A 24,797-nucleotide genomic window follows, 5' to 3' on the forward strand; every position below is an offset into this window, starting at 1 on the left:
GGCTTTCCATAGGCTGGAATTGGCAGAGGAGGAGGCATTTTGTTTTATAACAGCCATGAAATTTGGACTTTGAAATAACTTCTCTTCCTAACAGATCTTCCTGTAGTCAACCTGGATATTTTTAGTTTCTCCAGAAAGCTTTGAACTGTGTACAAGAGTAGTGTTATTTGTCTTCCAAGTTTTCTGAACCAAATTTCAGAGTTTTAAGTGCCTCTTAAAATCTGTAAAAGCTGGGATGGAGGACAGATGTTCTGTGGCTATTGCCGTGTTTCCAGTGGGCTTTACTGGTAAGTGTGGTTAGGAAATGCTGACATGGAGTCTTAAGATTTTTAAATTGTTAAAGCAGAAGTCATAAACAGGACTGGCTTAGGTGTGTCCTCCCTTTATGCTCATGTAGTCTCATGTTGGGATGTGAAATTCAATCCCAAAGCCAGACTTCATTGGGCTATATAGTCTTCTTTTCTGGATGCTAAAACCAAACATAACTCACCTGTATATTAATTTTGTTGCCCCCTGGTCTTTATGAGACTTTAGGACTTGAATTGACCAGTGCAAGCTCTGTAAAGTGAAAAGAACCCTGATTATTATTAATAAACTGTAAATGAAACAACTGTCCTTGTGCACAGATGAGTCGGGCAGGCTGCTCTGTTGAAAATACATTGCCTTATCCAGGGCTCATATGCAAAGAGGCTGGGTAAATCATGATCTTTTCTCCAGGCTTGCTGTGTACTCAGTAGTGTCTGCCTCCAGAACTAAAAGTTACTCTTTCTACCTCACTACATAGGAGGTTTGTGGTTCTTTTAAGTCCTATTCATTCATACACTCCACAAATCTAGTTTTTGGGGTTTGATTTTGTTTTCTGAAGAAACAGAATTTCCCGCTGTTATCTAGGCTGATCCCAAACTCCTGGGCTCAAGCCTCAACTCCTCAAATCTTTGGTCAGTACCTGTTGTATTCCACGTGTGTCCCAGACTCTATATTCCATTACACAATAAACAAAAACCTCAGCTCTTGTTCCTCCTTACGCTGTCTAACCCTCAGCTGCAACTTCCACCCAAGCTTTCTGCCACTCAGTGAGCTCTTCAAGGGCTCCAGACTGGTCCTCCTCGGTCTTACCCTCATCTGCACTGCACTCCCCAAGATACTTCATCACAAAGACCCTGAGTACAGAGCCTTGCAGACCCTAGGTAATCATCTCTAGTACTTATGTTAATGGTGCCGGTTCAGTCTGCAATCAGACTTCCAAATTCTTTGTCCCACGTGGAAGAATCTTTGGTACAGCACGTGGGTATAAAGGGAGTTTATTAAAAGTTAGGGAAGGGAAATACAAGGAGGAACATGGTGGGCATAGGTGGAATCCGCCAGCAGAGAGAGCAGGCTTCTCTTCTCTAGATGCTTTTAAAACTTCCAATAATGAATTGAGTGGGAAGGGGCATGGGTGGTTCCCAGCCAGGTGAGGGCGTTCCCTGAGCCAAAGCCTTGGTAAACTGAGATGTAATATTTTTCTGTGAATCCTGACCTTTCCCTAATTTTAGCCTGGCTCACTTACGTTAATGACAGTGGTGCAGTTTCTGATCAGAAGATTTCAAAATTCTTTATGTCCCACATGGAAAAACCCATGGCAGGACATATGGGTGTAAATGGAGTTTATTAAAAGTTAGGGAAGGGAGCCTGGTGCCAGTGGCTCACACCTGTAATCCTACCTATTCAGGAGGATCGCAGTTCAAAGCCAGCCCGGGCAAATAGTCCAAGAGACCCTATCTCAAAAATACCTAACACACAAAAAAAGGGCTGGTGGAGTGGCTCAAGGTGTATGACCCAGTACTGCAAAAAAAAAAAAAAAAAAAAGTTAGGGAAGGGAATTACAAAAGAGACCACAATGGGACCAGGTAGAAGGTGGAAGCCAAGAGAGTTTCTCTTTCCACATGCTTTTAAAGCTAACCTATGAGAGGACCAGAACCTGGTGATTGCTAACCAATAATTGATAAATGGGAAGGGGCCTGGGTAGTTCCTGAGCTAGGCTGTGAATAACATGTATGCATTTGCAATTAAAAAGAGGGCTCAGAGAAAGGAATGTTCAATCAGAAATACAATACTGTCATATTTTCTAAGAATTCCGAACTTTCCCTAATTCCAGCCTGCCTCACTTCTATTATTTTAAAACAACAATTTTGGTGAAATTTTCCCTGTTGCTTCAAAACAAACAACAGATCCTCCATACTTGTCTTTCTCACAAAATGTTCAAAGAATCTTGGCTGCCATTTCCCAAACTGATGCTCAGTGGTGGCTCCTAGAAGAGCAGGCTCTCCCCATTGACCTTCTGTGGAGTGCTTGGAGGAGTGAAGATACCTGAGGAGCTCTGATTTGAAAGCAACTAAATAAAAGGACCTGTGGACCATTGGCTGCACCCGTTTCCCAAACTTACTTGACCAAACATCCCTTTATTCAGATGACTGGTTTTAGTGCCTTTGCACACACTTTGGGAAATGCTTGCTTATGCCTTTCTGTACATACAGCTTCCCTTTTCATGCCTTGAGTCACTTGCTGATTTGTATAGTAGTAATTCTCTTGTTTGGCGGTATGTGATTTGAACTCAAGCCTCACGCTTGCTAGGCAGACACTCTACTACTGAGCCACTCTGCCAGCTTGCTGATGTTTATAATTCTCTTGCTAAACATTCCACCAGCATTAACTTCATATATATGAACCTCTTCAAAATGTCAGCCATAAATCAATGTTGTTTGCCAGAAGACTACTTATATTCTCTTTTCACATTTTCTGATTACTAAAGTTGGTAATGATCAAAAAAATTATTTTGGAAATCCAAAAATAGAAGGAAGAATATTGGTATCATCTATAATTCTGTAATCCAGCAATATCATTGTTAATTAAGCTTTCATGTGTTTGTAGTACGCATATACATATGACTTGGTATCTTAGGTGCTGGCAAGCCAGATCACTGGAGGTTGATGTGTGTTCAAAATTAGCTTAATAGAGCTAGGGCTGTGGCTGAAGTGGTGGAGTGCCTGCCTAGCAAGTGGGAGGCCTTGAGTTCAAAACTCAAATTTTTGAGTTCAAAATTGCCTGGGGTGGGGGGTTGAATTGAATTTTTAAATGCCCTGAATTGGAAGTCACACCCACAGCCTTGTACATGTTCAAGAACAGTCTGAGCAACATAGTGAGATCGGTCTCAAAAAAGAAATCTGTAGTTGTAAGGTTGTGAAATGGATTTTGAGCAAAATGATACCACACTGCACTTTTTAGGAAAGTGAAATACAACACAGTAAAATCAAAGTGCACTTCCCTGTGCTGGCTACAGAATTATTTTGAACAAGAATTTTTATATGGTAGTTTTATGGCGGCTGTAATTTCCACAGTCTCCTGTGATAAACGTATAACTGTGAAGACCAAAAAATATTTTCTTTTTTTTCCGGTGGAGGGGTAGGGGTCGGTTCTGGGATTTGAACTCAGGGCCTTGCACTTGCTAGGCAGGCACGTACTGTTTGAGCCATTCCTCCAGCTTGATACTTTTCTTTTTTGACAATTTGATGGCAACCATATTTTCATAGGTTTAACGTGTGGCCCTAAGAACCAGGAACCCAAAGGAACTGATACTTTTGCTCTACAGAGCCCCAACAAAAAGAGACTGTTTCTGGAGTCTGTGTGATGACCAAGGTGGTGGGCATGGCCACAGTTCTGGGCCCCAGGCCGGCTCAAGAACAGGTGGGGCCTGTCACTCTGAAAGTCGAGGAGGAGGAAGAGAAAGGAAAATGCCGTCCTAGCCTGGAGATGTTCCGCCAGCGCTTCAGGCAGTTTGGGTACCATGACACCCCTGGTCCCCGAGAGGCCCTGAGCCAGCTCCGGGTGCTCTGCTGTGAGTGGCTGAGGCCCGAGATCCACACCAAGGAGCAGATTCTGGAGTTACTGGTGCTAGAGCAGTTCTTGACCATCCTGCCCCGGGAGCTCCAGGCCTGGGTGCAGGAGCACTGCCCAGAAAGCGCAGAAGAGGCTGTCACTCTCCTGGAAGACCTGGAGCAAGAACTGGATGAACCAGGACTGCAGGTAGCAGAGGCTTTCTTATTCCTGGGGATTTGGGAGCATGCGTTACCTATAGGAGCATGGGCTTGTCCGTCAGTAAAATTAGCTGAGTAGAGCTTCCAGTGAGCTAGACCTGTTTCTGCCTAGTTTTCTTCTGTCCTAACCTAAACTACCTTTAATCTTGGGAATCAAGTAGAATGGGCATTTTATTTGCTTTTTGAGTGGTGGTGTTTGGGGATTTTTTTTTTTACCCCTTCCTAGAGGTTCTGCATCGGTCTCCTGAGTTTTTTTTTTCATTCTAGTTATTGAGCTGTGCGAAAACTCAGCCATTTCTTACTGTCTCTAGATCTCAACTCCTTCAAAGGAACAGAAGCAGGTGTGGGAGAAGATGTCATCTTCAGGAATGGCAAAAGAATCCCGGAACAGTGCACAGGCACAGCCTGTGGACAGCAGTCCCAAATATGAGTCTTGGGGGCCTCTGTACATTCAAGAGACGGGTGAGGAACAGGATTTCACTCCAGACCCAAGAAAGGTTCAAGGTGAGGACCATTTCTTAGTGCCACTGGCCTTTGTGTTTGAATAAGTGTAGTAATATATACATAATTTCTCGTGTGAAGTGACCCCTAGATCAACCTGACTCATAGGATGGAAATAGCTCCCTTTCCTCCCCCAGATACAGCTGCCTGGCCCAGGGTACCAGCACAGGAACATATGGCATAGTCTTAAGGGGATCAAGTGAAGTAAGTTTGATAAAAGGATTGATTATGGAGGTGTGGAGAGCTTGAGTGAGCCAGTACAGGATGGTGTCGTCCTAGACAACAGTGAAAAGGAGTTACTGCCTGGGAGCCTAAAGGGTCAAGAGAAAAGGACTTATTACCAGAACCAGATGAGGGCTAGACCTTGGCAGGGGAGGAGGGATCCATGATAGCTATGGTTATAAGCCCTGCCAGTGGCTAGGGAGTGAGCAGGGAATAAATACCCCGTTTATTATATTTAAGAGAACACTGGCTGTTTTGATCAGTTAAAGAGATGTGAAGGCCCTCACATCTTCTGCTGCAAAGGTGTCCCACTTTGCAAGCCCAGCTGGCAGCCAGATGCAGAAGTGAGGCAGTGCAGCCCTAGGGTCATTTTGCTGGCACAGAGCAAGATGAGACAATGGGTCTAGAAAGGGCAAATGGAAGATGACCAGGAGCCTCCTTGCTGAAGCTATGCAGAGACTTCACAGATCAAAGGTGTATTAAAGCAGCTACTCCCCAGCTCAGCTCTCCACAAATTATAGTTTGCAGAATGACCTCAGAGGCTATAGATGCTTTTCCCCATTGCTTTTGTAGTAGTGTTTTCTCCTCTTACACACCTTCATTTACCTTATGATTCACCAGGACTTTGCTCCAGTGTTGGTGTAGTTATTATTCCTAACTGTGGTGTGTGTTTATGAGCAGAGCCATGGCCCTCAGAAATCTCTTTCTTAGATGCTTATTTTGGCCCAGACATTTGAAATTCCATCTTAGAAACAGAGTTTCTGTTAAGTATGTTCTACAGTTGGGTATGGTGGCCCATGTCTGTAATCCCAGCCCTTGGGAGGCTGAGACAAAAGGATCAGGGATGAGTTTGAGGCCAGCCTGGGCTACGTAGTGAGACCCAGTCTCAAAAAAAGGCTGGGCGCCAGTGTCTCACACCTGTAATCCTAGCTACTCAGGAGGCAGAGATCAGGAGGATTGCAGTTCAAAGCCAGCCCAGGCAAATAGTTCGCAAGAGCCTATCTCAAAAAATCCCATCACAGAAAAGGGCTGGTGGGGTAGCTCAAGGTGTAGGCCCTGAGTTTAAGCCTCAGTACTGCAAAAAAAAAAAAAAAAAAACATATTCTCTGAGAAAAGTATTTGCTGTATTTCATCACCCTTCTGAATCCATCTGTCTCACTTGGTCCTCCTGTCTCCTGTGATAGTTTCTTCCTCAGAACAGGAAACAACTGACATATCCCAACTCTTGTTTCAGGTTATAAATCGAATCCCCTGAATGAGGATTCAGCAGATGAACAGAAAAGTTCCGAAGAAGAGTCTTGTGCAGATGGACTCAAAATGGACATCATTCCTGTGATTATTGCCAATAAGTGTGAGGCCAGGTCAGAAAGGCAGTGGATAAACCTTGAAAAGGAAAGAGGAGCAAAAGCCCAAGACACAGGTTCCAAAAAAGGGTCACAGTCAGTTCCTACTAAACCCACCCCAGGAGAGAGACGTTATATATGTGCTGAGTGTGGAAAGGCCTTTAGTAATAGCTCCAACCTTACTAAACACCGGAGAACACACACTGGGGAGAAGCCTTATGTGTGCACCAAGTGTGGGAAGGCTTTCAGCCACAGCTCAAACCTTACTCTTCATTACAGAACGCACTTGGTGGACCGACCCTATGACTGTAAGTGTGGGAAAGCCTTTGGGCAGAGCTCAGACCTCCTTAAACATCAGAGAATGCACACTGAGGAGGCACCCTATCAGTGTAAAGATTGCGGGAAGGCTTTCAGTGGAAAAGGCAGCCTTATCCGACACTATCGCATCCATACTGGGGAGAAGCCCTATCAGTGTAATGAGTGTGGGAAGAGCTTTAGTCAGCACGCAGGTCTCAGCTCACATCAGCGCCTCCATACAGGAGAAAAGCCCTATAAATGTAAGGAGTGTGGGAAAGCCTTCAACCACAGCTCAAATTTCAATAAACATCATAGAATCCATACCGGGGAAAAGCCCTACTGGTGCAATCAGTGTGGAAAAAGCTTCTGTAGCAAGTCAAATCTTTCCAAACACCAGAGAGTCCACACTGGGGAGGGAGAAGTGCTGTAATTGGCAAGTGACCTTTTTTTCTTGGGTTTGTAAACTTAGGGAGAAGCCCTATTATGCAGTAACAACTCGTGATAGGTTTTGCTCCACTCAATCTCAAGGGATTCCCTGGGGAGTGAGAGGCCCACAGGGCATCAGGGGAACTCCACACTGGGTGGCTTCAGGGAGCCAGTCCTCCCCATACTTCAGACTCCAGTGAGCCACGCCTTCGTTGCCTCGTGCATAGTTAAAACTGATGTGTACCCAGTATAATTAGGAAAGAGACATTAAAACTGTTAACCTGTTTTAACATATATTCCACAATTGTAATTTGTAAAAAATTGAACCACACCAAACACAATTTAATTGGATTCAGAATAAACTTAGAACATCATGTTAGTGCCCTGGGACCATTGTGATAAATGGTGTGTTGGTTATTGAATACTTAACAATAAAGAAAACTGCTCTTACTGGATTGTTTTTAGAAAATGTGGATTGGGGCAGAGGAGCTTTGGGTATTCGGGAGTTTGTGTGAAGAAGTTGGGATAGAGTGGCAGCTGTAGATTGACAACTACATACTGAGCACACTTTTCGTTGTTGGGGTCACTTTGTCAGCTCCTGTGCACTTTGGTTGTGTTTATCCTGTCAATGCCAAAGTCTATGGAAACCCACCCTTCCTGTCAGCTTCCTTCAGAAACTCCAGAAATCATATCCAATGCCAAAAGTCCTTTCTGGCTTTCCCGTCCAACTGCAGTCTGTGTCCTGCAAGACATTTCTGTCTATACCTTATATCTCTTGACCAGTAACTCCTAGTACCTAGAAACCCAACTACTTCACTCCTTTCCTTCTCTCACTGAAATACTTTTTCACCTACTGCTGAGCCTGATACACCAGGGATAAGAGACAACAGTTTTCTTGGGCAGGGCATGGTGGTGCACATTATAATCCCAGCTACTTGGGAGGCAGAGGTAGGAGGATTGGGGTTTGAGCCTGCCGTGGGCAAGAGGCCCTACTGGAGAAACAAACTGAAGCAAAAAGGGCCGGAGGCATGGTTCAAGTGGTATAGTGCTTGCTGCAAGCACAAAGCCTTGAGTTTGAACTCCAGTACCTCCAAAAACAAATTTCCTGTCTAGTACTGAATCTGAGCTCTGGAAAGTGCCTTTTGTGCCATCCTGGGGTCAGATTTGGCCCAAGTGATAAGTCTTCATTACTGAAAGAGAAAACTGAAATTTTCTTACTGTTGCAGTCATTTGCTGAAGGTCTAAATGTCCTGCCAGCACCTTGAACTTGGTACATTTAGTGGTGATCTGTTTGTATCTCCCCATGATAAAGGCCCAAGGAGAGTCTGGTCATCAGACAGCAATCTTGTCACCCATCATGGTAATTATGTCTGCTTTTTCTCTGACAGCTGAACACAACTCACCTCTGCATTTCCAGAATTCAGCTGTCCTCATTGATACCAGGGAACAGCTCCATGGAACTCTCCTACTTAATCATAGTCTCAGAGACAGCTGCCACTTAATACCACCAATGCTCCTGTTGTTAGCACAGCCCTTAGTGAGAGAGGGGTTGTTTGGGTCTGCTGGGGTAGCAGGCATCTCTACCTTATTTACTAGAGGCCATCGCTCGTGGCCAAGTTCTAACGAGCCATCCAAGAAGTGCACGAGGATTGTATTTGTTTTCGGCTGTTGCTGTAACACCTTAACACAAACTTGGTGGCTTTAGACAACACAACTTTATTATCTGACACTTCTGTAGTTTAGAATTCTGTGAAGTAGGTCTCACTGGGCTAAAATCAAAATGGCGGCAGGGATGTGTACCTTTGTGGAGGCTCTTGGAAGAATCTGTTTCCTTTTCCAGCTTCTTTGTCTCCTGGTCCCTTCCTCCATCTTCACAGCCAGCAATGTTGCATCTCTGACCTTCCATAGTCACAATTTAAACTCTATCTACCTCCCTCTACCCCCTTTAAGAACTTTTTGTTTTTGCAGTGCTGGAGATCAAACCCAGGCAGGGCCTTGTGCATACTAAGCAAGCACTCTACCAGTAAACATCCTCAGCTTTTTTTTTTTTTCAGAGACAGAGTCTCCTTATGTGGACTTGAATTTGAGACCCTCCTGCCTCATACTCTTTGTGAGTGCTGAGATTACAGATGTGAGCCAACATGCTTGCTAAGGTTGAGGACCCTTTTGAGAACATTGAGACCACCTGGATAATCACCATTTCAAGATCAGCTGATTAGCAACCTCTTTTATAGATGCTGGGAATTAGGATTTAGCAGCCATCTTTGGGAGCCATTATTCTGTCTACCATAGGCTGACTCCAAGTGTGCTTGCAAGACTTTAAAATCTGAAGCATGAGGAACTTCCCAGTCAATATTGTCTCCCCTGTTCTGGCTTTATATTCAGCACACAAACACTACCACCACCTGCCCCTTCAGCCACTTCCACCTGTATTCCTCTGGTTCCTGCAAGTAATTTTAGCCAGCTTCTGCAACACTTCAGTAGTGAGCCTTTTTTTCCTGCAGCAATGACTGTTTTTCCCACTGGTACTATACCAAGACCTACCCAGTTACTGTGTATATATTCAAGGAGATTGAGACTTTTTTTTTTTTAAGGACAAGCATTACTTGTGAGGCATCTCCCCAAGTGAGATCTTTGCATAGTCTTCAAGAACTGGTTGGAGGGAGATAGCAATCACACACCTTGGTGTTCACCCAAGAGAGTTGAAAACTTAGGTACTTACAAAAACCTTCACGTGGACATTTATAGCAGTGCTATTCATAATTGCCAATACATTGAAGCACCAAGATGTCATTCAGTAGGTGAACAGATAATTAAATGGTGGCACATCCAGATAATAGATTATTATTCAGTCTTTTCATGGCTTGAAAAGTGCTTAAGTGCATTTTACTAAATGAAATAAGCCAATCTGAAAATGTTATATACTGTAGGATCTCAGCTATATGATATTCTAGAAAAGGTCAAACTGTGGAGTTAGCAAAAATATCAGTGGTTAGGGACGAAAGATTTTAAGATAGTGAAACTACTCCATGTGATATTTTAAATTTGTCTAAATCCATAGACTTACAACACCAGAAGGGATCCTGATGTAAACTATGGACTTTGGATAACATATCAATTTAGGCTCATCGGTTGTAATAAGTGTACCACTCTGGCAGGGGGGGGTTTGATATGGGGGAGTCTGTGCCTGTGTGATGTGGAGACAGGATATATATAGGAAATCCATGTACCTTGTGTTCAATACTGCTGTAAAATATAAGCTACCCCTTAAGTTTGTTTAAACAAACAAAACAGTAAGTGCTGGTTTTGAGCTGACTATTCTGGGTTTGAGCCACAGAAGGACAAGAAGCACACTCAGAAGGCACAGGGACACACAGGACAAGCAATGCTAACGCCAAGGCGCTGGCCAGCAGCACAGCCTAGTCTCAGAAGATGGAAGTGACTAGGCTGTCCTGAGAAGATGGGGAAGGAGGGGGTCTCCTTGGCTCCAAGAATCAGACAATTCTTAGATCTTCCTGGCTTTCCTTTTTTTTTCTTCTTCTTCTTTTTTCACATTATTAAAATAAATCTTTCAGAAATATATTGCAGTTAAGCTTCAGCAGCAGGAAAGTGAACCAGGAACATGGCACTCAAGGTGGATGAGTTCATTCAGAGAGTATCTTTTTCAGCATCGGGTAAGAACAGTTGACAGATGAATCTCACCAATGTTGGCACAGACCACTAACTGGAAGTCTGTAATACTGTTCCGAAAGAAGAGAATTATGAACAAAATATACACAAGAACTGTTAAAGAAAAAATGAGAAGAATTTTGTTTTTCAATATAATGGACAGCAAATTTTAAACTCCATCACTAACACGGGAAAATTGTAACGATTATGTATTTTAAATTTTTTATTTTTGAATTATCATACTTTAATTATAGTAGAGGGGTTCATCCTGATAATCCTATACATGCGTGCAGTGCACCTTGAAGAACTTTACACCCTCCCTTACAGTTCCACCCCACTGTTCCTGGCTTTCTGAGGCTATGCAGTGCTTTCTACAAAAACCTGCTTGTCATCCTGTTTCTGTAAGTTTCTTTGCACCAGCTTTCTGTTTTCATTGATTGAATTTCTCATGATCAGAACTCTGTAACCTAATTTGGTTCGTGCTCGCAGGACCTAAATGCCAAACATAGCTCACTCTGAATATGACATTTTTATCCTATGCTAATACGCGTATCTGAATCAATCCTATTCGCCCTTGACAAAGGAAAATCTGAGCTTCCTCCCACAGGGCTCCCTCTCTACAGGCTAAGGGAAGCAGAAGGGAATCGGCGACCTTCAGGCCACATCCCTGAAGCCATCAAGACCAGAGCCGCCTCCCCCTCCCTCTTCTGTCCCCATTACTCAAAGCGAGAACCATAAAGTTGAATACCTCCGAGGTCCTAGAGAGGCCGGAAGTTGCCGGCACCCGGGGCGGGGCGGGGCGGGGCCGCCTCTTGCCGGATGTGCTCGCGCCGGGCGGCATCTTTTAGTTCTGGCGCCCAGGGGCTCTGAGGCTGCGACCGGAGGCGGTGTTACCCCGTGGGCCTCGGGAGAGACAACCTGCGGCGGCTGGAGGGGCCGGGCCGCTTCAGGCTTGGGCCCCCCCCGGTGAGGGGTGTGCACTGTTGGGGCTGCGCTCTGGGCTGCAGAGGTGGATTTGGGGTGTGTTGAATGATTTCCGTCTGAGGAAGGACGTGGTTGGGGGACTCAGACCTGCATTTTTAGCATTGAACGTGAGCGCCGTGGCGGATTGAGCCACTGGGGCCACAGTGCCTTATGATGTTGAGCCCTTGTGAACGAAAAAGCCAAAGCCTGGCCAAATGGGCATTGCACCCCAAACCTTTGGGGGGCTTTTGCCTGGATGAGTACTCTGTGGTTACACAAATTGCCCCCTGCTTCTTTTAAATCCCTATCTTTTAAATTGTTTTGATGAAAGCCTTTTTTAATTGACTAGTTCAGAAAATTTACTTGCAAGATAAATGACCCTCATAATCTCATGCCAAATATTGGCGCCTAACAGTGATTCTTTACCAACCGTATCATATCTGTGTATACTGTATTTTAAGAAAGAAGAACGTTATGCTATATACATTGTCTGGACTCTGCATTTTAAAAGTAGGAACAGGCCAGGCGCTGGTGGCTCGCATCTGTAATCCCAGCTACTTGGGAGGCTGAGATGGGGAGAATCATAGTTCAAGGCCAGCCCAGGAAAACAGTTCTCTAGACCCCATTTCCAAAATAACCAGAGCAGAATAGACTGGAGGTGTGGCTCAAGTGACAGGGCACCTGCTTTGCAAGTTCAAAGCCCTGAGTTTAAACCCCAGTCCTCCCAAAAAATTAAAAAATAAAACTAAAAACTGAACCTTGGACCTCTCTCTGTGGCAGTTCGTATGCCATCCTAACGAGGTTCGATCTCACATAGTTTTACGGGTCACTGCATAGTTAACATCTGTATTTTTCCCCCAATTCTGCATGACTACAAAGGACATGTTTGTACATTTGTTTTGTTTTCTTTTGTTTTTTGCAGGCTTACAGAAATACTTCAGTACAACAAATTCCTAGAAGTGGAGTTCTGAATAATGTATGCCTTTGTGTTGTCAAATTGCCTTCCACTTTACATTCCACTTTTGTGCTTAGAAATGCCTCCTTCAGGTTAAAATTTTAACATGTGCATCAGTTATTCTTAATTGACTTTGTGGCTTCAATTGTTTGGGGGGAGGCAGGACTGGGGTTTGAACTCTAGGCTTTGCGATTGCAAAGTACACACTCTACCATTTGAGCCACACCTGCAGTCCATTTTGATCTGGTTATTTTGATGATGGGGTCTCATGAACTATTTCCCCAGGCTGGCCTCCAATAGAGATCCTCCCCATCTCAGCCTCCCAAGTATATAGGAGGCATGAGCCAACAACCCAGCTAGTCATTTCATAGTTACAATGACATCTTTTGAGTTCTCACTAGATTCCAGTACAAAATACTTTATGCACATGATTTAATTTACTCAACAACAACGTTATTATTGCCCTTATTTTACAGTGAAGAAAGTCGTGAGAGTCTGAACCCACCCCTTAGGCCTCTGTTAACCACAGTGCGTCATTAGGAGCTGTTTTCTTACAAATACGATCACCTTAATTAGACTATCGTAATGTCAAGATAGAACATCTCTGGCAGTCCTGCAAGGGGCTGAGCTGGGCGTAGACTTCCCGGCTACGTTAACCTGTCTTTAAGTCCATTCTGCAGTTCCGGAAGTCAGTCCTTGGTCAGTTTCCTGTGTTGCAAACACCTTTCCGTATTTGCTCCGTGTCACACTGTGCTTTCATCTCAGAGCCAGAATCCATGTCCTGCTCTTTGTTCTGAAGGACTTTCCTGATGTCCCTGAATTTCAGTGATTTTGGTACATTGTTTACTTTGTTTTCTGTGATTCTCTTCTTTTTCTGAGGGTGCTGGGGAGAGGCCTGGGTTTGAACTCAGAGGTTCCCACTTGCCAAGCAGGCACTCTACCACTTGAGCTTCACCTCCAGTCCATCTTGCTCTTGTTATTTTGGAGATGAGGTCTCAAGAATCATTTGCCCAGCTGGCCTCAAACTGTGATTCTCCTGATCTCAGCCTTCCAAGTAGCTGAGATTACAGGCGTGAGCCACTGTTGCTCGGCTTGTGATTCTCCTTGATTTCATAATACAGAAGTTAAACACAGATGTTCATAAGGATTTCTTTCTTTTTTTTCTTTTTTTTTTTTTTGGCAGCACTGGTGTTTGAATGCAGGACTACTGCTTGAGTCACACCTCCAGCCTAGGATTTTCCTTTTAATGTACCCCTTTTTATGTTTTTGGACTACATTCCCCCACAAAATACTTATTTTCCTATGTTTTTCTGAATTTAAAAATTTGCAGATCAGTTTGTCAAATTATACCCAAAAAATCCACAACCAAATTTTGGACTTTTTAATGCATAGTAAATAGTATGACTAGGTGTTAGCTTTTGTTTTGTTTTATTTTGTTTTTGAGACAGGGTCTTGCTTGGCCTAGACCAGACTTGAACTCATGATCTCCTGCCTCAGCTTCTGGAGTGCTGGGGTTACAGGTGTCCTTCCTCTTGCTCCAGGCCCTTATTAACTTTCCCCCCATTCCCTCCACACACCTCCTTTGAGTACTTACCATGGGCCAAGTGTGTGTTAAACATTTTATTTCAGTTCTGTATTGCTGTGTGAAAAAATGACTCCAGCCAGGCGCTGGTGGCTCACACCTGTAATCCCAGCTACTCAGGAGGCAGAGATCAGGAGGACCGCATTTCAAAACCAGACCAGGCAGAATTTTTGAGACTCTATCTCAAAAAACTCTTCACAAAAATAGGGCTGGTGGAGTGGTGAGTTCAAGCCCCAGTACCATTAAAAAAAAAAAAAAAGACTCCAAACTTAGTGTCTTAACACACAATTATTTAACACATCATCTCACAAAGCTTGGTTCACACCCTTTAAACCCTCTTCCTCCACATGCCTTCTGATAAGAATGTCTGGTGCCTTTCTTTTGGTGTCAGCAGAGACTGAAACACCAGGGGCTTGCAGGAGTGTAAGAACTCTCACACCACCACTACTCCCTAACAGCTGAAAACCCAGTCTGATTCCTGTGTTTGCTCCTTTTCTCATTTTCAGACCTCCTAGGAAGGCCTACCTTCCTCCTCCCAGAGACCTAAATTTTGCAAATAATACCCTTTTCGTACCCTTGGTATGTGTGTGACATTATCAGTTTCAGCATTAGAAACAAATTTAGTGTTTGTTGGGAGTAGGGAGAGGAGGTCCATTTACCTCTGCAGGGACCATAGTATGACTGGTTGACAGTAAGTGTTAGGATTGACACCTTTGCCATATCATTCTTTCCATTCCTTCATACGCCTTTTTTCTGCATTTATTCAGGTCTTCTTTTTGCTTGTCATTCAATAATATTTTGTAGTCAGGTGTGGTGGTGCATGTTGGGAGCCTACAGATGTATAGAATAAGCTACGTGTTTGAGTTTGGCACAGCCCCAAAGTATAGTTAATGCCCAGTAATTTGCACGATTGTATTGGCACAGCCCCAGCTGCAGAAGTGGGCAAGATGCAGTACAGCTGGTTTTTCCTTTAATGTTTACGTTTGAAGAGAAACTGTCACAGGTTCCACCTGTTCCCAAGGATCACGGTGTCATGCCCCTTACCCCAAGAAATGCCTCTCCAACTCATGTTGCTACTGTATATAATAAATTCCCTGGAGATGGAGGGGGCTGGTGTGTCTCCATCCGAGCGCCCAGCCTACCTGGCCCCAGCTTTATGCATGTTTGGTCTTCTGTCTGTTGTCTTTTCCGGCATCTCCTGTCGCCCTCAGTTAGGTTTCTAGGACAAGCTCACCCGGGACACGAGAGGTGCACACCTGTAATCACAGCACTTGGGAAGCTGAGGCAGGAGGAGTGTGAGTTTGAGGCCAGCAAGTACTAAACCACCCTGATCTACAAAGCAAGACCCTATCTCAAAATAATACTACCAATAATATTTTACGATTCTCTACTTGTATATCCCTATAAGTTTTTATTATAAGATATTTTTACTCCTGTTGTTTTTGTTGACTATTATTGTAAATAGGAATATTAGTAATTTGTACATCGGTTTTTGTATCCAGCAGCTTGCTAATAGCTTGTATAATAATTCTCAAAAAACTGATGAGTATATAACCCACATTCTTTCATTTTATTTTGCAGTGCTGGGTATTGAACCAAGGGCCTTTCATATGCTAGGCGGTACTGGGGCTTGAGCTCAGGGCCTACACCTTGAGCCACTCTGCCAGCACTTTTTATGATGGGTATTTTGAGATAGGGTCTCAGGAACTATTTGTTGGGGCTGGCTTCAAAACATGATCCTCCTGATGTCTGCCTCCTGAATAGCTGGGATTAATAGGTGTCAGCCACCAGTGCCCAGCTCTCAACGTTGTCTTTTAACCCTTTATTTTTCAATTATGTCTTACGCCTTTTTCTTATTACATTCATCAAGACCTTCAGTAAATTTTCAAAATGAAGCCAGGCACTGATGGCTCACAAGCTACCCAGGAGACAATGAGATCAGCAGGATTGCGATTCAAAGACAACCCAGGGAAATAATTGTTGAGACCCTATCTCAAAAATACCCAGCACAAAACAGGGCTGGTGGAGTGGCTCAAGTGGTAGAGCACCTGCCTAGCAAAGGTGAGGCCCTGAATTCAAACCCCAGTGCCACCAAAAAATAAAATCTAGGCATGGACTGGGGGTATATAGCTCAGTGGTGGTGTGTGAAATATTGAATCTACAGCACTGCCACAAAAAAATCTAGGCTTGCTTTCTTGCAAGTGGGCAGGAGACTTTTGATTACAGATATTTTTTTTTCCACTGTGCAAATACTTATACTGCCTACTGTGCATCAGGTACTATTCGTGGTGTTAGGGATCTAAAAGTGAACAAAAGAGACAATTCCTGCCCTCAGGAAGGCTGTATTCTAGTGGAGGGAAGCAGACATTAAATAAAGCAAATTAGTAAAATATGTAATATCATACGGTGATAAGTGCTATGGGAAAAATTAAAGAAGAAAAGGAATTGAGAAGCTGGAGAAGGGGTGGTAGCAAGAAATAAAAACATTAGCGATCAATACAATTGAACAGCTGAGGTATGAAGATCTGGTGGAATCCTGAGTGAATTTTTTTTTTGGCAGTACTGGGATTTGCACTTATTAGACAAGCCCTTTACCACTTGATCCACACCTCCAGCCCTTTTAACTTTAGGTTACTTTTCAGATAGGGTCTTGCTTTTTGACCAGACCAGTTTAGGGTCCGAAATCTTCCTACCTATGCTTCCCAAGTAGCTGGGAGTACAGGCATGCTTCACCACTCCTGGTTTGTTTGTTGAGATGAGTGGCTGGGATTACAAGCATGAATCACAGTACTGGGCCACCAAGTGAATTTTCAGATAGACCATAATATGCAAAGTTAAAGACAGTGACTGACTGAGAACTAGTTCCCTACTTAGAATTAAAGGGAGCTGGTTAGAACATTCCTTTCCCCCTTACTTCTTTTTCTCTGTGTTCTGTCTTTAAAGGGACAAGAAATTATGGTTAATAAATTGGGAAAAGAATTTTAAGTGACAAACAGAGAAAAAGAATATGGGCTCCTTACTTTGCTTCTGGCCTGCAAAGACTTTGATCTGGAGAAAGGGAATTTTTCAGTTACTGACTCGGGACTGTAGTTTACAGTTTGAGAGTGACCAGAAATGGAACTAACAGTTTTCTTCCCAAACAACCACATCAGACAAACAACCACACTGAGCGGGTTTAGAACAGAGAGATGCCGAGTGCTGTGGCTCTCATCTTTAATCCACTCGGGAGGCAGAGCAGGTGCTCTATGGCTGGAGCCACAGACCCAGCCCTTCCCTTTTTCTTAGTTCTTGTGCACATGTGCTCTAGGGATCAAACCAAGGGCATTGCACATGTCAAGCATGTACTCTACCACTGTTTTTTCCAATTCTGAAAGTAAAACGTGGTGGTAGAAAAGTGTTAAAAGATAGGGAAAAATAACCCACCACAATGAGGAAGTCAGATAAGAAATAAGAAGCAGATAGCTGGTTGTAGTGGCTCATGCCTATAATCCTAACTATTTAGGAGGCAGAGATTAGGAGGATCGGGATTTGAAACCAGCCCGGTTTAATAGTTCATGAGACTTTGTCTCAAAAAAAAAAAAAAAACCATCACAAAAAAAGGGCTAATGGAGTGGATCAAGTGGTAGATCACCTGCCTAATAAGCATGAGACCCTGAGTTCAAGCCCCAGTACCGCCCAAAAAAAAAGAAGATAAAAGTCGGGCACCAGTGCTTACACCCATAATCCCAGTACTTGGGAGGCTGAGATCATGAGGATTGTGGTTGGAGGCCAGCCCAGACAAATAATTTGTGAGACCCCATCTCCAAAATAACCATAGCAAAATGGACTGGAGGTGCAGCTCGAGTGGTGGAGCACCTGCTTTGCAAGTGTGAAGCCCTGAATTCAATCTCCAGTCCCATAAGAAAAGATAAAATGGCAAAAATGTCCCTAGGAACAAACAACTGAAATAACCCTGGGGATGTAAAGGGATGGATGGCAGAAGTAACTTTGTTTTAGATAAAGGAGGTAGGAAGGCAGACTTAAAAGCAAAACATTTAGGGAGACGTGAGAAAGCAGCTTCGAGCACAGGTGTGGAGGCACAGTAGTGTTGTGGGAGGTTGCTAGCTGAGATATGGGACTCTGAGGCAGATTAGCAGGAAGCAATGTTTATTGTGCCAGCACAGACTCAGCGGACTCCTGTCCAAAGGCTGAGCCCCAAGAACCAAGGGGTCTCACGTTACATGCCCTTGCAAGCAGGTTACAGAAGCATAGAGCAAGATCTAATGCATACATACATGGTTGTATTTAATTTTATTGGCTACTTTACCCTAGTGTTAACGTGACCTTCCTCATGTTCAGATTTCTCAGGTTTATCTCTCTGCTATGCCATCCCTACCTCCCTGCACTTTCTCAGACTCAGGCCTAGACTGTTTTCTTCTGATTCTCCTCCCTTCTACATTATTCCTCCCGTTGATGCTCAGACCCACCTAGGGTCAAAGAGCATCATCTTAATTTAGGAATTTGTATTTTCATAACATCATTACATGTAAGGCCATTTGTCATCTTTTTCCCAAGCCCAGTGGTCTCCTATGTTGGTCCCCCACAAACATAGCATGAAGTGACATTTAGTGTCTGGGCTGTAGACTCAGCCAGTGAGGGGAACAAGTTTTTAGCTTTGGCAGAGATGGAAATTTCATTTTCCATCTCCTTATAAAAGGAGTGAAAAACTTGGTATGAGGAACTCTTATGGGTAATGGTTACTAATCTGAGGTGCATCAGACTCTCAGGGTCAAGACCCTTTTTATCATTTTTATATTAATTACTTTTTCCCATGTTTAATCAGATGGCTTAAGAACAGTGAAATTTACAGGGTTATAGGTGCCAAGGGGGTAGTTAGGGACAGCTTTCCCCTTGTGAAGGACGGCTGTATATTTAGCCCTCTGTTAAACCAGATCAGTAATAATAAATAGTAATTATCCATCCTGCTCAAAAGAGAGAGCAAATAAAAACCTTTCACAGTGAGATCAATCAGAGGGGTGATTTCTGCCAAGCCTGTGGTGAAGACTAGGGTGAGAACTACAGCAGCAGATACAGACAAGGGGTGACAAGGCATTACAGTGAAATAACTGGTTTGGAAAACATGGCCCGTTTGTCCTGTTGGAGCGTGGAATCCTCAAGATTCTGCTGTGCAGAGACTAGTCAGCTTGCAGGGCTGTCATTCTGTTGTCCTGGTCCCCTGTTTCCTGGGAAGCGGAGTCCTGCCGAGGGAGGGTGCTCAGGTTCCAGAGGGTGATCTTACACAGTGAAGCTGATCAGGGATGTACTCCCATTGGAGAGAAGCTGGCTTGACTCGACTGTGGTGGATCCAAGGAACAATCTCTGCTACTTTAACTATGGAGGGAGTAGACAAGATAACAAAAGGGCCCGTCCAATGGGGTTTTAATGGTTGGACATTTTAGGTTTTTTTTTTTTTTTAAATCCAGTGTTTTTTTTAACTGAGTAGAATTTCCTTGACAACAATATACTGTCAGTGTGTATGTCCAAGAAAACTCATTGTTTAAAAAAAGCTAAAACCATCATCTTTAAGTATTAAAGGACATGTTTAGAGCCAGTAAAAATAGTTATTTTGTCTCTATTTAAGTAGAAGACCCTGTCTAAAAGTAGGAGTTTGTGTCTGGAAGGGCTTTAATGCCAGATAGCCACACATGTATAAGAACCATTTCCTCAATTCTCTCGGCCTTGGGTTTTGGTTGTTTTGGTTTTTTGTTTGTTTTTTTTTTTGAGAGTTCTGGCACCAGTGACTCCATTTAAACTTTGATGGCATTCCCTTCTTGTCTCCAAACTGTTTGTCTCTAAGCAGTCTCCTCTGAAGATCTGACTCCCATCCAAGTACTAACCAGGCCCAACCCTGCTTAGCTTCTGAGACCAGATGAGATTGGGCACATTCAAAGTGATATGGCCATAGACTGAAGATCTTTCTTCATTGGTCATTGTCAGGATTTGCTTTTTCCTGGATTTTGTTTGTTTGGTTGGTCTTGGTCCCATGTCCCCACGTCGCAGGGTGTGGAGGGTGGGATAATGAGGAGATCAGGTGGGAATCAGTGCCAACTAGACCCTTTTGGGCAAATTTAAGCAACAAAGAGACTCAGAAGGAGTGGCTCTGAGGCAGTGGGCTTCTAGACAAGGACTATACAAAACAAAATCTAACAAAAGCAGATGTCTAAAAAGCTAACCTGGTTGACACATAAGTACTTATAAGAGTCAGTTTTTTTATGGACTTGATTGTAAATGTCCCAGAAGCATCAGAACTGTAATGACAAAAACTTAAGAGTCATGGTTAAAATTCTGATGGACAGTTTAGCAACTAACAGTACAACATATCAGTACCACTAACTTTTTGTTACCATGTTTAACTAAATTTTATATTTTAGAGGCTTGATATACTTGAAAAACATAAATATATTTAATATATAGGAACCGGCAACAGCATCACTGCTCTATAGAGGTTATATGTACATATTAGTTTAATTGTTGCTCTTGAATTTGTAAAACCTTAGATTTTTTTCATCAGTTTGGGAAAGAACAGTTTTAGTAAACCCAAATAGCCCAGTCACAGACACATACAGGGTACCGACTGTATTAGAATCACCTAAGACAACAGTTGTTTAACTATGAGGTCATCTAGAAAGTTTTATATAAACTGTTAGAAAATAAGGCATGGAAGAGGCAGAGAGACGGCTCAAACACCAGTACAAGGTTTATTGTTCAGTCAGGAGCCCTATGGCAGGGGACCCCAGCAAGAGAGCTAGAGCCCATTGCCATACACAGGCTTGGGCTAGATATAGGGGCTAGTGGAAAAGTACCAGGAAGGTCACTAAGGAATACTGTTGCTGGGCAACCAAGAAAGATAAGTTGTAGTTAGGTCATTGTCTGCCCAACTGTCCTTGGTATCCATCCAGGGAGATAAAGGTTAACAACTGTCTCTTTGTTAGTCTTTGGGGTTGAGTGGGGAGTTTTTAGTAAGCCATCTGCAAGGAGGGAGGGGGTCTAGTTCTAATAATGCCTGTCTTCATTGTTAACCCCAACATAAACCAACTCTTAAATGAACATGACTCAGTTACCTTAGTAGTTAAAACCCCGACAAAAATCACCAGAGAACACAGGGAAATATTTATGGGGACTAAGTGTGGAGTTAGAAAACCTAGTGGCCGAGAACCATGGCTCAGATTTTGATAAGGGATCACATCCCAGATTGTTGACATTAACACATGGCTCATGACATACAGCAGGATCCCACCAACCTGTAGCCAGTGGAGGCCCCCTAAAATAACAGGCCCAATCTGGCCATCCCAGGGCAAAAATTCCTTCCATCCAACATGTGGAAGGAGTAGGACTAACACCTCCACTCTGTTGAGTCCAATAAAAACTTGACTTCTTGACTTCTAGGGTAGTGTTCCTTTTTGAGTTTTTTTTTTTTTTTTAATCCTATCTGGAGGGTGTACTTTGGCTTTACATAAGTGAATCTGTCTCAACCCTTATATCAGTGCAGTAGTACTCTCTGTGCTCAGCTGCCTCGTTTTTCTGTGTTTTAATAAACTCTTGTTGTCTTGCCAAATTTGTGGATTAACCTGTTGTACCAAAAATTCCCTGACAGTTATCTTGATAAAACAAACACTATTTTAAGACAATTTTTTGTAAATGTTATCAAGAACAATACAATATTTTAAAGATAGCCTTGTTATGAGCTTAGAGAATTAAGTTTTTAGTTTAACATCAGTACATTAAATTTTGACCTTATAAAACCTGTAATGTAACTCTTAGATTTTGGTTAGCTTAATCGCTTACATAAGCATCTATAAACTCCATCTTTTTATGACAACTTACTCTGTACCTTTATGACAACTTATTTTGTATCTCCTGGGGGAGCTTGTCTTTATCCTTTTTTTAAAAGTATTTTTTATCCTTTTATTTTAAAAAATCATATCTTTAATATCATGTTTCTTGTTGAAAGTAATTTGTAAAACCTTTTAACTTAGAACCTTATATTTGTATGGAAAAAAACAGAAAGAAAGCAACCTTAAAATTATTTTTTGTATAAAAAACAATTTAAAGAAAGCCCATTTGTTAATAGATCCCTGTATTATAAGAGAGAATTAAATTTCAGATTGTAATTATGGCAGAATGAAATATGCAAAGGTCATTTCTTTACTCAAATTCCAAGATTTTTGCTGCAAACTGTGGCCCCCCCTTTTCTTCTTTTTTTCCCCCTTCTGGTCTAAGTCAGAGTGTTAACCCCTGAATGCCTGTATCTTAGTAAGACCTGATTGAAATAAGTTTGATAACCTGTTTTCTTAAAAGTAGCAAAACAGAGTAATAATTTTTATATTGACTCTATAATAAGAACCATTCTCAAAATGTTTACATATTTCTGTGTAAAAAGCCTAAGCAGTTTATAACAGAGATCTTTAAAATAAATATCATTTTTTGTTACCTTGAGTATATTAACCTTGTAGCAGCATTTTAAGAACCATTTTGAAGATGTTTACACACACACACACACACACACACACACACACACACACACACTGTGAACATGCCATGAGATGGATGTATAATCTGACCAGCCATTAGCAAGGGAAACATAAGCATCTCATGACTGTCTCAATATCAGACCAAGCTTACTTCACCAACCTTTTGGAACAGTTTTTTTTTTCCAGCAACAGTCAAAGTTGCCCCTTTTCTTTTTACCCTTTTAGGTAGGTTCTCCTTATTTATGCTCCCTAGAAGTAAAGGTGCCAGCAAGTTCAATATTTCTTGCATATTTTAATAATCCTAAATTGTTGTCTATTTACTTTTTATTTTTAAGACATAAAAACTCAACTGAAGGAGTTGTATTAAACCTTTCATCCTTTTCTGTCTCCAAACATTTTATAGCATTTTATTTTTTCCTCTCTCTTTCCCCTCTCTCTCCTCTGTCTCTCTCTCTCTCTCTCTCTCTCTCTCTCTCTCTCTCTCTCTCTCTCTCTCTCTTCACTTTATTTAGGAAGACCTCATCCCAATTTTGTTTCCATTTCTTCATTTTCCCCTCTACATTCACAAGCCTTCTGCAACATTCCTTTTCTTTCAAGTCAGACCAGATCTTATCTATCAGTGCAAGTCCATCCTTTATGTATTAATTTTTTTAAGAGCTCAGTTAGTGCTGAGCCTCAGTCCCCCTTCAGGATGCCCATTAAATTGTTACCTGAATTTAAATAAACAACAGAGCCTGGTTTTTGAAGACCAGTTTTAGCCTTTTGGCTTTTCCCATTCTCCTGGGTTGTTAGGGTTTTGTTGTTGTTGTTGTTGTTTACAATACTCTGTAAACTTCATTAGTCACAGTTTTATCTAGTGACCCTTCCAGGGGCCATCCTACACCAAAAGCACACTAATCTACTTTACAAAGGACCTTTAGCTTGTTAGGAGTTAACTCCGTAGTCTCCATTAAATCCCTTTTTAAAGTTATTAATCATACACTCCAAAGGAGTGTTGTTACTCTGATTTCCACATATCTCTGCTCATTACCAGACTGCCAGACAGACACAGAGAGGGAGGGAATTCTTCACTCACTTCACAGCTGGGCTGCATGTCAGCTCACATTTTCATATACTCTTATACAGTACCATACTTCCATACTGCTCTCTGAACCTGAGAGACACAGTTTCACCCCAAAAATGGTGGTTACTGGGTGTCCCATTGGGAGGTGATCAAGCTCCCCTTCTGCCTCCTGGGGCAGGCCTGAATTTGAACCCAAGTTCTTACCAGTCTGATGAGTGGTGCTCCCCTCCCCTCGCTGGTTTATGCCCATCACTGGGTTCCATTGTGCATCCAAGGCCCTCACCCCAACTTGCTGGGAGGATAAATCCCCCTCTGGATCAAGCTGTCCATTGGCACCTGGTGGGATCTCCTCCTGGTGGTTCTGTGGGACACACCCTAGTGACAAGGGAGGTGATAACTCACCATCTCCACAATCCCAGATAATGAGCCCCCAAGAAATATTGCGGGAGTTTGCTGGCTGAGATACGGGACTCTTGAGGCAATTAGCAGGAAGCAACATTTTATTTTGCCAGCACAGACTCAGCAGACTCGTGTCCAAAGGCTGACCTCCGAGAACAAAGGGGTCTCATCTTATATACCCTTGAAAGCAGGTTACAGAAGTAGAAAGCAAGGTCTGATCCATATATGGTTATATTTAATTTTATTGGCTACTTTATCCTAGTGCTATATGACTTTCCCCTCCCTGGTGCTATGTGACCTTCCTCATGTTCAGATTTGTCAGGTTTTATCTCTCTGCTACGCCATCCCTACCTCCCTGCTACTTTCTCGAGTGCGGTCAGCTAGGGGTGGTCCCCCGACGAGCTTCCTGAGCTCCCCACTACCCCCCCTACCTCCAATGTCAGCCACACTGAGCCCTCAAGTTCCTAAAATCATTTTCTATATGTGTGTGTGTGCTGTGTGGCTCAGGACCTATGCCCTCAGCCACTCCACCAGCCCTTTTTTGTGGTGGGTTTTTCAAGACAGGGTCTCTCAAACTATTTCCCTGGGTGGCTTTGAACTGCAATCCTCCTGATCTCTGCCTTCTGAGTACTAGGATTATAGGCGTGAGCTACACCAGTGCCCAGCTCCTTTTTTTTTTTTTTTGCTGGGACTAGGGTTTGAACTCAAGGTGTTATGCTTGCAAGGCAGGTGCTCTACCACTTGAGCCACTCTGCCAGCCCATAGTGCCCAGCTCCTAAATCATCTTTAAAGTA

General features: G+C 42.9%; 1 protein-coding gene and 1 long non-coding RNA gene across 5 annotated transcripts in view; both read left to right on the forward strand.

Annotated features, from left to right (window-relative positions):
* The window catches only part of Zkscan1 (zinc finger with KRAB and SCAN domains 1), a 37,946-nt gene extending 30,943 nt beyond the window's left edge, over positions 1-7,003 (forward strand). For 3 of the 4 annotated variants that reach the window (XM_020185014.2, XM_020185015.2, XM_074075589.1), the window contains exons 2-4: positions 3,570-4,062; positions 4,385-4,577; positions 6,031-7,003. In XM_020185014.2, coding sequence (XP_020040603.1) covers positions 3,667-4,062; positions 4,385-4,577; positions 6,031-6,866 — 1,425 coding nt within the window. In that variant the 5' untranslated portion in view covers positions 3,570-3,666 and the 3' untranslated portion in view covers positions 6,867-7,003. Of the gene's footprint in view, positions 1-94; positions 288-3,569; positions 4,063-4,384; positions 4,578-6,030 lie in introns of all 4 variants that reach the window. The other variant, XM_074075588.1, reaches the window with a different exon arrangement.
* Positions 7,004-11,358: 4,355 nt separating this feature from the next.
* LOC141423997 (uncharacterized) lies at positions 11,359-12,576 on the forward strand. The gene is made up of 2 exons (XR_012448782.1): positions 11,359-11,551; positions 12,417-12,576. It is a non-coding gene; the product is annotated as an uncharacterized lncRNA (long non-coding RNA).
* Positions 12,577-24,797: the final 12,221 nt, after the last annotated feature.

Source organism: Castor canadensis, chromosome 6 (genome assembly GCF_047511655.1).
Source record: "Castor canadensis chromosome 6, mCasCan1.hap1v2, whole genome shotgun sequence".
NCBI classification, from domain to species: Eukaryota; Metazoa; Chordata; class Mammalia; order Rodentia; family Castoridae; genus Castor; species Castor canadensis.